Raw genomic sequence first — 16,075 nt, 5'->3', positions numbered from 1 at the left:
GAGAATGGAAACACTGTGTGGAAGTGACTATGCTTACCCACAGAAAGCAGGTGACTGTAGGTCTCCAGCATCACATCCCGGTATAGGTTTCTCTGAGCAAGGTCTAGATGCTGCCATTCCTCTCTGCTGAAATCTACAGCCACATCCCTGAAGGACACCGATCCCTGTAAGGGCACATTCCTGTTCAATGTGAGTAGTTAGCTTTGGGGGATGGAGAGACTATATTTAGGAATATGGAATGTTAGTTTTGTTGTTAATTTGCTTCCTCCTTTTTTTCCCCTAATTTTAAAAGATTTTATTTTAGAGAGCCAGAGTGGGAGGGGCAAAGGGAAAGAGAGAGAGAATCTCAAGTAGACTCCACACTGAGTGCAGAGCCCAACGTGGGGCTCGATCTCAACAGCTCATTCATGACCTGAGCCAACACCAAGCATCAGATGCCCAAATGACTGCACCATCCAAGCAGGTTCCTCTTTGTAAAAACTCACCTCCCATTTCCCTTTTATTATGAAAAATTTTATTTTCCATTTTATTATGGAAAATTTTGAACATACAGAAAATTTAAAAGAATCTACGCAATGAAAACTTGTATACCCACCACTCGGGATCTATCATTAGCATTTTAGTCTTTTTGTTTTATCACACATCTATCCGTCCTTTTATCCATCCATCAATCCATCTTACTTCTATGCAGTTCAGAGTTAACTATAAATGCCAGTACACTTTGTGCTAAATACTTGAAAATGCAAATCATCAACCAAAATATAATATTTGTCTACCTTTCTTAAGGTAAAATATACTCACAATGAAATGTACAAATCCACGATGTCCATCTGAAGTTTTGATAAATATATACATTATACCTGTGTAACACAGGAACTTTAAAAAATGATATTTCATATAGGGTGCCTATTCAATATCTAGTTTTTCACAATATTTTGTGGAAGAAAGAAATCCAATTAAGAATTTCTTCTATTTGTTCTATACAACAGTCAGTTAATTATATTTCAAAGCTGAAGAATGAAATGGGCTCTCTTTTAGTCTTCTAGCAAGTAGATGAATGACCTGTGATACAGCTTCTGAGCAATTTAGGACCAGCCATTATGCTAGTCCTAGGAACAAAGAAACCAATTATTTATGTTTCTAATCTCTCAGCAACTTAAAATATCTAAGATTTAAAAGAAGGAAAAAAGAAGACACGTGTTCACTAAAGTATCAAAAAGTAAATCTGTTACGTAGAACATACTGAGGACCCAAAAAAGTTAAAGGTGTATTTGACAGAGGACAGTAAGTTTTTATTAGTTAGATTTAAGTTGAAAGATGAGTATGGGGGCCTGGGTGGCTCAGTTGGTTAAGTGTCTGGCTTTGGTTTGGGTCATGATCCTGGGGACCTGGAAGCAAGTACTATACTGTGCTCCCTGCTTAGCAGGGAGTCTGCTTCTCCCTCTGCACCCCACCCCCCAACTTGTGTGCACTCTCTCACTCTCTCACAAAAATAAATAAATAAAATCTTTTTTAAAAAGTAAAGAAAAAAGAAAGATGATAAGTGTAATACAAAATGGAGGGTAGGGAAGGTCATTTCCCAGAGAAGGCCAGTAAAGGTGAGGAGATAGGAAAATACATGGTAAGTTTGAGGAACACTAAATAGCTCTATATAATGGAGAGAAGTCTGCATGCTATGTCAGGAAGGCACTAGGGTGTGATCAGAGTTTGATCAGAGAACAAGTAAAGATTTTTTACTTTTAGTAAAGGTAATTAATTAGATTTTTATTAATTTTTTTCATATAAGATCCCTATTGCAGGATAACCAAATAAATATGAGGGAAAGTTTCTTATAGAATGAGTCTAGGTAATAAATGAGGAAGTTAGAATATCATAATTTTGTAATTCCTGTGAAATAATGAATTTATTCAGTAATCATTAATGGGTGCTTAACTGTTTCAGGTGAAAGACTGAAGTTTACAAAAGATGGACCAGCTAATAACATCTACATCCAATGATCAATTTTAACATTACGAAGAGAGATAACCAAAAATTATGTCCTCATGACATGACATAATTAGTTTTATTATACTATCCATTAAGTATTCTTATCAATCCAACCGGAATCTTTTAAGCCTCCAGTTCTAAAAAATCATTCATAGATAAAAGTGAAAGAAAGAGGAACATATTGAACAATATTAAGACTGACTAAATCCAGAAGGCAGCAAATGGCCCATTTCTTCAAAAAATAAATTACAATGGGGGCGCCTGGGTGGCTCAGTGGGTTAAGCCGCTGCCTTCGGCTCAGGTCATGATCTCAGGGTCCTGGGATCGAGTCCCGCATCAGGCTCCCTGCTCAGCGGGGAGCCTGCTTCCTCCTCTCTCTCTCTGCCTGCCTCTCTGCCTACTTGTGATCTCTCTCTGTCAAATAAATAAATAAAATCTTTAAAAAAAAAATAAAATAAAAAATAAATTACAATGGAAAAAACAGTAGAAGGGAATCTTTATTAAAAGAGACTTAAGGGGCGCCTGGGTGGCTCAGTGGGTTAAGCCGCTGCCTTCGGCTTAACCTCATTAACCCTGAGGTCATGGTCTCAGGGTCCTGGGATCGAGGCCCACATCGGGCTCTCTGCTCAGCAGGAAGCCTGCTTTTTCCTCTCTCTCTGCCTGCCTCTCTGCCTGCTTGTGATCTCGCTCTGTCAAATAAATAAATAAAATCTTTAAAAAAATAAAAAATAAATAAAAGAGACTTAAGGGGGTGCCTGGCTAGCTCAGCTGGTAAAGCAGGTGATGCTGGCTATGGAGATTACTTTAAAATAGTATCTTAAAAAAAAAGAGAGCGACTTAAGAGTCATACTAACCAAGTGCAACCTTGTAGACTTTGGCCCTTCACTAAAACAAACCAACATTAAAAAGACATTTATCACATGTTTAAAAAAACTCAAACAATAACCAGGTAATAGATGATATCTAGGAATTAATGTTATTTTCGGTGTGGTAAGAACTTACCGGTTATGTTAAGCAAAAAGAAAGAAAAGGGGCACCTGGGTGGCTCAGTGGGTTAAGCCGCTGCCTTCAGCTCAGGTCAAGATCTCAGGGTCCTGGGATCGAGGCCCGCATCGGGCTCTCTGCTCAGCAGGGGGCCTGCTTCCCTTCCTCTCTCTCTGCCTGCCCCTCTGCCTACTTGTGACCTCTCTCTGTCAAATAAATAAATAAAATCTTTAAAAAAAAAAAAAAGAAAAAAGAATTCTCATCTCTTAGAGATACATGTCAAAGTATTTACAGATAAGACAGGTGTTCGGGATTTGCTTTAAAATAATCCAGCAGCTAAGGGGGCAGCAGGGTAGTTTTAGATGGGAGTTAGAATGCCAGAATATTAACAACTACTAAAGCTAGGTGGTAAGCACAACAGATACAAGGGCTCCTTAAACTACTCTCTCTACTTCTGTATACATTTACTATTTTTTTAATAAAATATTTTTTAAAAACCTGATTCTCCTACTAAACATTTTTTTAATCTGTAAATGCATAACTGAAGGAATGGGTACCTGGCATAAACTTTGTTTTTTTTTTTTTTTAAAGATTTTTATTTGATAGAGAGAGATCACAAGTAGGCAGAGAGAGGGGGGGAAGCAGGCTCCCCGCCGAGCAGAGAGCCCGATGTGGGGCTCGATCCCATCAGGACCCGAGCTGAAGGCAGAGGCCTAACCCACTGAGCCACCCAGGCGCCCAACTTTTTTTTTTTTAAAGGATTATAGGAGGGACACCTGGGTGCGCTGAGTGTCAGACTCTTGGTTTCAGCTCACATCATGATCTTATGGATCACCCGCAGTCTCTCTCTTGCTCTAAAATAAATAAATCTTTAAAAAAAGGGGATTATAGGGACTTGAATACCCACACTCAGCAATTTATAGAAACAACAGATAGGAAATTAGAAGAGCAAACAATAGGATCTATTAGATATTTATAGAGTACTCCAACTAACAAATATGAAGTACACATTCTTTTCAAGCACCCACAGAACAATGACTAAGATAGATGATAATATAGGCTGTGAAACAAACTGAAAAGAACTGAAATAATACATAGCATTTCTGACCATAATGAAATCAAACTAAAAATCAGTACCAAAGACAACAAAAAAGTGCAAAGGAATTATATTACAAAATAATAAAAAAAACTATCTGGAAAGCCACAAAATATGTGGAAATTAAACAACACATTTCTAAATAACCTGTATGTCAAAGAGGAATTTTCAAAGAAATTTTAAAAATACACATAACTGGAAGAAAGTGCAAATACAATGTGTCAAAATCTGTGGGATGCAGATAAAGCAATACTGAAAGAGAAATTATAATACTAAATGCTTACATTAGAAGAGGGGAAACAATCCAATTAAAAAATGGGCAGAAGATCTGAACAGACATTTTTCCAAAAACATACAGAAGACCAACAGGTACATGAAAAGGTGCTCAATATCACTAGTCATTAGGGAAATGCATATCAAAACCATAATGAGATACCTTACACTTGTCAGAATGACTATTCCAAAACAAAATAAAACAAAACAAAATTACTGATGAAGATGTAGAGAAAAGGGAAGCCTTGTGCACTGTAGGTAAAAGCATAAATTGTGGGGGTGGGGGCAGTGCCTGGGTGACTGAGTTGGTTAAACAGCCAACTCTAGACCTCAGCTCAGGTCTTCAATGCATGGTCATGAGTTCAAGCCCCATATTGGGCTCCATGCTAGGCGCGGAGCCTCCTTAAAAAAAAAAAAAGAAAGTAAATTGGTACAACGGCTATAGAAAACAGTATAGAGACTTCTCAAAAAACTAAAACTAGAACTACCATAATGATCCAGGATTCCATGTCTGGGTATTTACCCAAAGGAAATGAAAACAAACTCAAAAAGATACATGCAGGGATGCCTGGATGGTAGTCAGTCAGTTAAGCATCTGACTCTTGGTTTTGGCTCAGGTCATGATCTCATGGGTTATGAGATCAAGCCCTGTATTAGGCTCTGCACCTAATTCCATGCCTGGAATTGAATGGAATTAGGAATATGCCTGGAATACTCTCTCTCCCTCTGTCCCTCCCTCCACTCATGCAGGAACACACACACACACACAAGTCTCTCAAATAAATAAGTCTTTTTTTTTTTTTTTAAGATTTTATTTACTTGACAGAGAAAGAACACAAGCAGGGGAAGCAGCAGGCAGAGGGAGCAGCAGTTTCCTTGCTGAGGGAGTGGGACTTGCTGAGAGCCTGTGGGACGCAATCCCAAGACTTTAGGATCATGACCTGAGCCAAAGGCAGACACTTAACCAACTGAGCCACCTAAGCATCCCTCAAATTAAAAAAATCTTTAAAAAAAAAGATATATGCACCCCCCATTTTTACTGCAGCACTATTTATAGTAGCCAAGACATGAAAGCAATCTGTGTCCATCAATGGATGAACAGATAAAGAAAATGTGATACACACACACACACACACACACACACACAAATGGGAGTATTATTCAGCCATAAAAAGGAAAGTACTCTTGCCATTTGTGACAGTATGGATGGACCTTGATGATATTATGCTAAGAGAAATAAGTCAGACAGAGAAGTACAATTACCATATGATCTCATTTATATATGAATCTCAAAATGAAACAGAAGAAAATAAACAAAAGTCACAGAGAACAGATTAATGGTTACCAGAGGTGGGGGATGGGTAGTTGGCAAAATGGGTGAAGGCAGTCAAAAGGTAAACTTGCAGTTGTAAAATATGTCATGGGGCTATAATATTAAAGCATGGTGACTATAGTTAGTAGTACCATAATGTATAAAGCTGCCAAGAGTAAATCTTAAAAAGTTTTCATCACACAAAAAATTGTAATTATATATGGTGATGAATATTAATTAGACTTAATGTGGTGATCATTTCACAACATATACAAATACCATATTTACATAATAACATATTATGTTATATATATACCTGAAACTGATACAATGTTATATGTCAACCATAAATCAAAAAAAAGGAAAGGGGAAAATTGATAAATCACTAATCTAAATTCCTACCTCAAGAAACTAAAAAGAGCAAAACAGACTCAAAACAAGCAGAAAAAAGAATATAATAAAGAGCAGGTATCATTGAAATTGGAAAGAAAATTTTAAAAAACACACAAAGGGTGCATGGTTGGGTCAGTCAGTTAAGTGTCTGCCTTCGGCTCAAGTCATGATCCCAGCGTCCTGGAATCAAGCCCTGCGTCAGGCTCCCTGCTCAGCAGGGTGTCTGCTTTTCCCTCTCCCTGCCACTCTGCCTACTTGTTCCCTCTGTCTCTCTCTCTGCCAAATAAATAAAATCTGAAACAAAACAAATAAAAAAGCCAAACAAGAAAAATCAATAAAACACAATCCAGTTATTTGAAAAAATTCAGTAAAATTGATAAGCTTTGTTGACTGATCTAGTAGTCAACACAATGGCAAAAATAAAAAGATAAAAATCACCAATGTCTATAATGAAAGCTAAAAGTACAGATCCAGGGATGCCTGGGTAGCTCAGTCAGTTAAGCATCTGACTCTTGGCTTCAGCTCAGGTCATGATCTCAGGGTCCTGGGATCGAGCCCTGTGTGAGTCTGCTTGTCCCTCTCTCCCTCTCTGCTCTTCTCCCAACTCATGCTCTCTCTTTCAAATAAATAAAATCTTAAAAAAAAAACAAAAACAAAAACAAAAACAGATCCAGCAGCCATTTAAAGGAAAATAAGAGACTATAAAAACTCTATGCTAATAGATGCAAAAACTTAGAAGAAATGTACCACTTCTTCAAAACTGCAAGCTCCTAGAAGTCAACTACTATGGAATAGAATAGATGATGATCCTATAACCATTAAATTAAATTCTTAATTTAAAAGTTCCTGAAAAAAGAAATCTCTGGTCCCAGAGAGTTTTCCTAGAGAATACTACTAAATATTTAAAGAAGAGTTAGTCTCCCTCTTCTCTCTCTGCCTGCCTCTCTGCTTACTTGTGATCTGTCAAATGAATTAATAAAAATCTTTAAAGAAGAGTTAGCGATTTTTGTGAGGCCAGCATTACCCTGATACCAAATTAGACAAAGACAGCATGAAATAAATACTACAGGACAATATATCTCATGAACTTATGTGCAGACATCCTCAAAAAACATTAACAATCAGTAATGAACAAAAAGAGTCGTGAACCACCACTGTATTATATTTTGCAATGCCCTATGAGGATCTAGAACTGTTTCAAGATAAATGAAAATACACTGAAGAAGATGTATTCTCAAAACAGAACATTTTGGAATAGGCAAAACTGGAAAATCAGTCTTGAGACCCCCGCACAATTCATGTAAAACAATATGAATTTCTTACTTACCTAAAGTTAAGGCTGGAGTAGTAAAGCTACAGAAGGGATTGATATTGAGGAGATGAAATTGATATCAGTTGTGAAGGTAAGAAAAAGGGACTCAAATAATTATCTGTTATTCGTTCAGTACAACTGCTGACTTACACATATTGAAATTTAGATAAGACACGTACAAGGATGTACGCTAAGCAGTTGAATAGAGAACTAGTATGGAGATGAAGATTCAGGAGTTGTATATTCAGAGGACGCCACTGAATTCAGGGGAGGGAAAGAGCATACAAGAAGGACAAGGACAGAAGAAAGTTCATCTGTATCTGTGGAATATATATCTTAGAAATTTGTGGTTTTTAATGTCTAAATTATGATTTTTTTATTTCTTCATTTAATTGTGATCAGGGACTATAGTTTGCTTCTTTGTGATGTGTTGATTCTATTTATGGGGCTTAAAACATTGTCATTTCTTTAAAAATGTTCCCTATAGGGGTGCCTGAATGGCTCAGTGGGTTAAGCCTCTGCCTTCAGCTCAGGTCATGATCTCAGGGTCCTCAGATCAAGCCCCACATAGGGCTCTCTACTTAGCGGGGAGCCTGCTTTGCTCCCCCACCCCCTGCTTGCCACTCTGCCTACTTGTGATCTCTCTCTGTCAAATAAATAAAATCTTTCAAAAAAATGTTCCCTATATATTTGCAAAGAATACACATGTTCCAGTTTTTCTTTTTCACACATTTCCATACTAATACCCTACATACACTGAAACCTCAGCCCCCAGACCCAGTGTCACCAGAATTTAATGGGGAATAAAGATGATGTCATATTAGCTTTGATTCCTAACCAAATGAGCTTCTTATAAAGTTTGTCCATGAAAAAATCTCCTCATTCAAAGATAACAATAAATATCTCCTAATGTACAAAGAGACTACAGCAAAAGGAATGAGAGGGAAAAAAAGAAGAAATTAAAAGGAAAATGCTAGAAATAAAATGCCACAATATAGAAGAAAACACATTCACTACGATTTCAAGGAATTCACTAAAATAGTTAACTGCCTGAAATATACAGGAATCTAAGAGTCCAAGGAAGAAATAATGGACAAACAGGCTTAAGAAAATGGTTATATAAATTTTTAAAAAGTAAACTGGCAGAGGGGTGCCTTGGTGGCTCAGTGGGCTAAAGCCTCTGCCTTCAGCTCAGGTCATGATCCCAGGATTCTGGGATCGAGTCCCGCATCAGGCTCTCTGCTCAGCAGGGAGCCTGCTTCCTCCTCTCTCTCTCTCTGCCTGCCTCTCTGCCTACTTGTGATCTCTATCTGTCAAATAAAACAAATATAATTTTAAAATAAATAAATAAACTGGCAAAACTCTGTAAAGAAGTGAAAATGAAAAAGCAACACAGCAATGGGAGGTCTCTCTAAGCACTAAAACACCAAGTGAAAACACAAAAAGCAGCAAGGAGCAGATTAAGAGAAGTGAACAACATGAAATGGAAATAAGAACTTTTAAAGGAAAACAGAAAAAAAATAGAGTTCAATAAAAAACATCTAACTAACAAAAGAATCCTTGAAGTGGAAGCATAGAACTTTTACCATTAGTCACAGCATAAATTTGATAGATATTGTCTAAAACAAGAGATTAAAAGATTCAGTTCCAAAAAAAATAAAAAGAGGGAGGCAAAATAAGAGACTCTTAACTGAAGAAAACAAACTGAGGGTTGCTGGAGGGGAGATGGGCAGGGGATGGGCTAGATGGGTGATGGGAATTAAGGAGGCACTTGTGATGAGCGTTGGGTGTTATATGTAAGTGATGGATCACTAAATTCTGCTTCTGAAACTAATATTACACTATATGTTAACTAACTAGAATTTAAATAAAAACTTGAAAAAAAAAAAAAGATTGGGTTCAAGATGTTAAAATGTGACAAAAGATCAAATTAAAAGAATCAACTATACAGAAAAGAATCCAAACCTTTCAAATTACCAGAATGGACAGAGAACCAAAGCAAGAATACAGAGTTTAAGGTGAAAGATATAAAAAAGAAGTATCTTTATCAGAAATGTACAGAAAATAAGGGGCCTGGGTGGCTCAGTGGGTTGGGGCCTCTGCCTTCAGCTCAGGTCATGATCCCAGGGTCCTGGAATCGAGACCCGCATTGGGCTCTCCGCTCAGCAGGGAGCCTGCTTCCTCCTCTCTCTCTGCCTGCCTCTCTGCCTACTTGTGATCTCTGTCAAATAAACAAATAAAATCTTAAAAAAAAAAAAGAAAGAAATGTATGTAAAATAACATCTTTCCAAACTACTATACAGAAAAAGTGCACAAGGACTCTAAAGGATGACAGTAAAATGATAAACAAAAGACATATCTGGAAAAGTCAACAGAAAAGAAACAAGAACCTCCATCTTAATATCAGATAGGGCTGAATTCTAGGGAAAAAAATATTAAACATAATGAAGACACAATCCAAAATCAATTTCAGATGCCATTATTATCACCACACCAAACTTCATAGCATTGAAGTTTATGAACAGAAACTACAGACAAATCTAGACAGAAATATATTTGTGGTGGGAAACTTAATATCTCTCAGCTCCTAAAGATAAAGTAAAAACAAAATAAAACAAACACACTGTAAAAACCTCATAACTATATAAGATAGATTACTATAAGACAGCAAATTCTATATCCTGAAATATTCTGTGCCTATAGAATATTCAGAAATATTAAACATAAAATTTGTGTGCACACACAAATAACATTCCAAGGAGAATAAAATCAGCATAAATAAATCTCTCCAAAGCTGCAATCCTAATTTTATTAAAGGCAGAATGAGCTTAAATAGAAATCTTAATACCTAAAAGTGAAAATGTAAATAGTGGGGTGCCTGGGTGGCTCATGTAGTTAAGGCCTCTGCCTTTAGCTCAGGTCATGATCCCAAGGTCCTGGGGTCAAGCCCTGCACCTGGTTCCCTGCTCAGCAGGGAGACTACTTCCCTTCCTCTCTCTCTGCCTGCCTCTCTGCCTACCTGTGATCTCTGTCAAATAAATAAATAAATAAAATCTTTTAAAAATTTTTTTAAAAAAGAAAATTAAATAGTAATTAAAAATTTGGTGAGAAATTTAGTAAGTTTCTAGAAATTCATCCACTCCCTCTAGATTTTTGTACTTATTTGCATAAGAGAAATTATTTTCCTAAATTATTTCTGAACATTGTTTTACTATATATCTTTTGATATATAGCATTTTTATTATTTTTAGATATTTTATTATTTTAACTTTGGAGTGGACTGCTAAGTGAGAAAATAATGTCTGTTTCATATGTGTCCCTATGATAAACCCTACTGGACTACTGTTTTCATGTACTCTTGAATTGAGTTAGTTAATACATTTATGACTACTGAATCTATGTTCATAATTTCCAGTCCTTTTACTGTTCTTGACAGGCTTGGTCATCAAGATTAACATAGTAAACACGGTAAAACAAACACCACAACCAAGGTTGGGAATAATTTTAGGTATCATCTTTACCCAAAACTTTCGCACAAAGATCAACTATTAATCCACATGATGTTTTCCACCATTTTTGAGTGTGTAGGAAATGTCTGATAAACATTTTAATGTCTTCAGGGTCTTCTGAACCATCTGTATTTATCAATTTTGACATTTATTTTTTGTAAAACTGTATCCCTTCTGTTTAGGTTTTCATAGTTTTGTATGATTTTGTGTAATATTCATTTGAGATTGTTTTAATCTTTGATAATGCAGTAACTATCTCTCCTGTTTTGTTACATACTTTCAGTGTATCTTTACTCCCTGTTCTTGATCACCACATTCAGAAGCCACTTATGCTTCTGTCATATGTTCATCAATTATGTTTGTTCTCTACTTGACTAATTTCTTCCATTATTTCTTTGTTATTTTCTAGCCCTTATTTTTATTTTATATTAATTAAATTCTTTTTCTAACTTCTTCAGTTATAACTGTTAATCATTCCTTAGGTCTCCCCACCCCCCACCCCCCAAAAAACCTTTCAGGATTCCTTAAAAAGGTATTTAAATCTCTATTTTTTCCCCTCTATCTATAGTTTAGCCCTATCGCTTCTCGGCCTTTTGGCTAAGATCAAGTGTAGTATAGTTTAGCCTTGCCACACAAACGTTAAAAACTAGTTCTTTTAAAAAAAATTTTGTTAATTAACATATAATGTATTATTTGTTTTAGGGGTAAAATGTTCTTTATTTAACTGAAATTAAACACAAGAAATTTTCTAAGATCCTTTATGATTTTCCCTTTAAAGAATATTTATGTAGAAAAAAATTCAAAGTTTTCAGGTATGAGGCTCTCTTTTGTTAGCCTTTTACTTTTTTTAAACCTTTTTTAAAAGTTATGGTAAAGGGGCGCCTGGGTGGCTCAGTGGGTTAAGCCACTGCCTTTGGCTCAGGTCATGACCTCAGGGTCCTGGGATCGAGTCCCACATGGGGCTCCTTCCTCAGCAGGGAGCTTGCTTTCCTCTCTCTCTGCCTGCCTCTCTGTCTACTTGTGATCTCTCTCTGTCAAAAAAATAAATAAAATCTTTAAAAAAAAAAAAAAGTTGTGGTAAAGTACACATAAATTTTACCATTTTAAAATGTATAGTTCAGATATTAAATCTTTCCCCAAAGCTGTGCAAAAGTCTTTTACTTCATATTTCTAATTTAATGCTCTTGGTTAGAGAGTAAAATCAACATTAGAGCAAAGTCTGCTTGGATTAATGTTTTTGGGAGTAGTTAATAAAAGAGATCAGTGGAGAACCAACATCTAAAAAGCAAATTTTAAAAAAGAACAGAGAAACATTTATGTAAGGAGAAATAGTTTAAGAAGAAATAGAGAAATACTTTCAGAATTGCACACAAATTCTAATCAGGAATCTCATCCTCAGTCAAAGATCAACATAGCATAAACACAAAATAAAAGCAGTTTTTGACATTCCACCTCTCCACTGTCATACAGTTGGCCTCTAGATGTGAAGACAACCATGTGTTGCTCATTCTTGACAGAAAGACCAAGATTTGCTTCAGGGAACTAAGAGTCCGGTTGCTTCCTGTGACCCATCTGCCCCTGCCCAGAGGCTCTGGTGACATATCAGAGGTATCTCTGAATCCCTACCCCCTGGGATTCTTCCTTCTCACCTCATATGAATTATCACGTTCCTCTGGAATCAGGACCAGTGATTTCTGGGGAGAGGTCCGATTAGCTGACATGGTCATGGTAGGTCTCAAACTTTATTCTCTCGGGAGTCTAAAGCTTTGTAGACATCTGTAAACTCAAGCAGAGCTGCTGGAGAGAGGCAGGCTGGAATCTGGAGAAAGATCTAACCCAGGGGCTCCCTAGAGACACCAAAAAAACCTAGAACGACAATGTCCACATGGTCAGATACTAGATATTCATCTCACAAACTTTTCCTGTGAATACCAGGTGAAGTTCCCTGAGCTAGACACACAGAGCAGAGGCTCTTAAACAAAACACTTGGAGGACTTCTTAGAATACAGTTAAAAATCCTCAACCTCATTCTCAGTTTCTGATTTAATAGGCCAAGGGTAGCAAATGTTTTAGTCTAGTCAGGCTGCTGTAATAAAATACCACAGACTGCATAGCTTATAAACAACAGAAATTTATTGCTCACAGTCTGAAGGCTGGAAAGCTCAAGATCAAGGAGACGGTATGGTCTCCGATTTTAGTTAGGGGTCTCCTCCTGGTTCATAGCCAATACCTTCTTACTGTGTCTTCACAAGGTAAAAGGGGTTCAGGAGCTACGTGGGATGTTTTATAACAGCACTAATCATTTATAAGTGCCCACCTCTATAACCTAATCAGTTCCCAAAGGCCTCACCAACTAATACAATATTTCTGGAGATTAGGATTTCAACCTAAAAATTCTGGGAGAACACAAATATTCAGACCATAGCAGGGCCCAAGAACCTGTGTTTCTAAGTAGTACCCAGGTGCTGGTACAGGGACCACACTTTGAGAACCAGTACTGTGGGAATATAAAGTTGAATGAAACCTATGACGTGTATTAGTCTTGAGAAATGGAGTAATATACTTAAAATTTGAACTGTAGCTCAGCTATCTTTTAGCTCTGAGAATATGAAGTTCCTTCCATTTTAGTTTCATAAATGAGGATAAAAGTACCTATTTCACATCTCCCTGGCATACAAGCAGCACCTGATAAATCTCAGCAATTACCATTCTCTATTAGATATTAAAACAATATAAAAGCGATGTAATCAAACAGAGAAAACAACAGCTCAGACAATACTGATTTCTATACATAACAAAAATGGCATTCAACTGAGTGTGCACAGGACATTTATTGTGTAAGCAGCACTGACATAACTGACCATCCACCTGGAAAAAAACAAACTATATCCCCATCATACATTATACATTAGGCTGAATTCCAGCAGGACTAAACATTTAAGTATATGTACTTTATAAACCTGAAAAGATACTTTAAAAATTTTAATAGTGTTTGTTTGTATGAACATTGTGGTGTGGTGGCAGAGAGCCTTATTACATATATGAGAAAACCCAGATGTTATAAAAGAAAAAAATAGATATTCCTGGTTAGATGACATTTCTCAGTTATATATTAGAATACACTTTAAAAGCAAAGATGAATAAATATATACAAAAAATTTCAATATGTAACAATAAGTTATTTCTAAATTAAAAAAAAAATCTAGCAATCAATATGGAAAAAAAAAAATCCCAGAAAAAAAAATCTGAACACAGGATATGAAAATTCACAGGAAATTAAATTTAAATGGTAATTAACCAAAAAGATGCCAATTTTAATAACAGGAAAGTGCATTAGAGCAATTAGATATTAATTTTTTCTAAGAAGAGTAAAAAATTTTTTATTTTATTTTTTAAGTAGGCTCCACGTCCAGCGTGGAGCCCAACAGGGGTGGGGAGGTTTCAGCTCACCACCCCAAGATCAAGACCTGAGCCAAGATCAAGGGTTGGTCGACCAAATGAATGAGCCCCCAACGTGCCCAGTAAAAACTTGTTTTAAAAAATCCAATGCTGGAAAGCATTTGGGGAAATGACCCATTTTATAAATTATTGGTGGGAGCTTGAATGTTACGGTATCTTTTGAATTACTTAATCATATCTATTATTAAAAATAAGCAACTCTTCCTAATAGTTTCAAATAAACAAAGCAGATACTGACAGAAGGAAGGACAAGTGGACAAATCACCACTGTATTGAGTTTACCTTTCTAATTAAGCAGACAAAATAAACAGAATATATATGAAACAACAGAATAGAGAACACACATTGTTTTGATGTAATAGATGTGACATTTATGCAAACCGACCGAGAACTAGACGGTAAAGCAATTTTTAAACTCGAGCATTACGCAGAGGCATTATATGAAATAGACAACGCACTTCTAAATAACTCATGGATGAAAGAAAAACAAATAAAATTTTAAAAGCCAGTACTTAGTTTTGAACAATAAAATGCTACACGTCGTAACTTACGAATGTTTAGAAAGCAGGCTCATCATAGACCCCACCAACCCCCATATCTGACTCCACCGCTCACTGACCACTGACTCCCATCACTGAGCCCACGAATCCCACATTCATCTCAAAAACCCCCATCACTGACCCAAGAGACTCCCAACACTGCTCTCAACGGCAACGGACGCCACAAACTCTTCACCACTGAGCCCAGAAACCACCATCACTCACTCTACGAAGAACACCCCCATCACCGACCCCACAAAATCCCTAACCACGACAAGGAAAATCACCTCATAGACCTCTCGGAATTAAAATGCAGAAAACTCCTGACACCAGCGGCCAAAAAGCTTTCGAGGACCACTTCCGCTTCCGGCCTAGCATTTAGCATCCTCTCTCAGGAACTGTTGCTAGTGCTCATGCTCTGAGTTACCTTGGAAGCCTCACATGCCAACAGTTAACATGGCGCAGGTCCCGTAAGAGACGCTGTCGGACCGAGAACATGGTCTCTCCCGATGGTGCTTCTGTGCGCGAGCCGCCATCTTTGAGGCGTGTCCGTTCCGTACAGCGGAGGAATAGGCCTCCCGCCGGTTTTCATAGAGCGAGGCTAGGATTGCCACAGAGAATGCAGGGGTGAGGCCCTGCCCGAGGTAGGCTTCTGGAAGGGGGAAGGTATTGGCGACGGGGTCTGGTACTCTCTGTTATATTTAGAAAAGCTAATTTCCCTCTAAGGATGTGGAGCTCTGCTGAGAGCCATTATCTACTGGGATAAACCACCAGGGATAAGGGGAGCCGGGAAGGAAAAATCACTAAGGGAGAAGGACAGACGTCTTATATGTTAGTGTTGAATCCTGGGAGGAGTCATCGGCGGATGAGGGGAGAAGTCAAGACAGTACAGTCTACTCTTTGGAGAAACCGCTCAGGGAGAATGTGGAGACGTCAGAATGGGAGCCCCACCCTGGACGAAACCACCCGGCAAGACTGATGTCAGAATGGGCAGTGGGCTGCAGAAAGGGTAGTTTAGCCTTTATGGGAGGAACCACCTGGCTAAGTAGGGTACAAGTTGAAGTGGTCCAGACCTCTCCTGAGGGATGCCACCAGGGCAAGAAGGCACTTTCTGAAGGGCTGGTGGAGGGAAATGGAGCCTTGAATTCCCATCAATCTCCGTTAGTAGACAACAATTATAAAAATAATAATGGTTTTTAATATGGTCAACGT

General features: G+C 37.4%; 1 protein-coding gene and 1 pseudogene across 1 annotated transcript in view; one reads left to right on the top strand and one right to left on the bottom strand.

The window, feature by feature from the left end:
* The window catches only part of LOC122911598 (zinc finger protein 573), a 69,441-nt gene extending 54,215 nt beyond the window's left edge, over positions 1-15,226 (bottom strand). Inside the window, exons 1-3 of the mRNA XM_044256450.1 lie at positions 15,151-15,226; positions 12,515-12,731; positions 38-164 (exon numbers count right to left, since the gene is read on the bottom strand). Coding sequence (XP_044112385.1) covers positions 38-164; positions 12,515-12,592 — 205 coding nt within the window. The 5' untranslated portion in view covers positions 12,593-12,731; positions 15,151-15,226. The remainder of the gene's footprint in view (positions 1-37; positions 165-12,514; positions 12,732-15,150) is intronic.
* On the top strand, positions 11,443-11,548 carry LOC122914668 (annotated as a pseudogene).
* Positions 15,227-16,075: the final 849 nt, after the last annotated feature.

The sequence above is a fragment of the Neovison vison genome, chromosome 7 (genome assembly GCF_020171115.1).
Source record: "Neovison vison isolate M4711 chromosome 7, ASM_NN_V1, whole genome shotgun sequence".
NCBI classification, from domain to species: Eukaryota; Metazoa; Chordata; class Mammalia; order Carnivora; family Mustelidae; genus Neogale; species Neogale vison.
The sequence above is the reverse complement of the archived record's forward strand: the minus strand, read 5'-3'. Positions and strand labels throughout refer to the sequence as shown.